Source organism: Trypanosoma equiperdum (assembly GCF_001457755.1).
Source record: "Trypanosoma equiperdum strain OVI genome assembly, contig: ctg_1122, whole genome shotgun sequence".
Lineage (NCBI taxonomy): Eukaryota > Euglenozoa > Kinetoplastea > Trypanosomatida > Trypanosomatidae > Trypanosoma > Trypanosoma equiperdum.
In genome coordinates this window covers 1-569 of record NW_027123086.1, presented here as the reverse complement: position 1 = coordinate 569, position 569 = coordinate 1, and the positions used below count along the sequence as shown (strand labels likewise).

General features: G+C 49.6%; 1 pseudogene across 1 annotated transcript in view; it reads left to right on the top strand.

Annotated features, from left to right (window-relative positions):
- The window catches only part of TEOVI_000807000:pseudogene, a 1,214-nt pseudogene extending 673 nt beyond the window's left edge, over positions 1 to 541 (top strand). The window contains 3 exon segments of the mRNA in view: positions 1 to 415; positions 418 to 495; positions 497 to 541. The exon segment at positions 1 to 415 is cut by the window's left edge and continues 119 nt beyond it. Coding sequence covers positions 1 to 415; positions 418 to 495; positions 497 to 541 — 538 coding nt within the window.
- Positions 542 to 569: the final 28 nt, after the last annotated feature.

Below are 569 nucleotides of genomic sequence, written 5' to 3'. Positions count from 1 at the left end.
TGACGGGGCGTGCGGCCAAAGAACGGGGCTATTGACTGCCTGGGCAGTGGCAAGCCCAGTATTCATCACAAAGATTACGGAAGCGATCGCACTCTGCCCGGGCACAATGAACGCTGAGCTGACCAGCCAGCGGCTTGAAGCGCCTTTGTCGGGCCTAACACGACAGATGAAAATAGTCGGCACCGACGGTTACTTGAAGGAATTTAAGGCCACAAAACGCAGCTGTGAGGACTCCAACGGCCTTTGCGTCAAATATACATCCTTTACTGGAAACGACGGGAAAGCCTTTGAGGACATACCATGGGTAAACACACTGTTAACGCTGGTAACCGAGTTAAAGTAAAGGGAGAAAGCGGAAGCACAAGCATCCTTTCTCGCCGAGCAGCTTATAGCCAAAAAATAAGTGGCCTATAGCTTGGTAAAACCGCCAAGCAAGCAACAAAGCTAGCTAAAGTAACACACGACAGCGAAGGGACAGGCAGCAAACAAATAAATCGAGCAGCAAAGCAAAGATTGCATGGCACACAAGGATAACAGAACTGTCCGCGAAAAAACAGCAAACTGCAAAT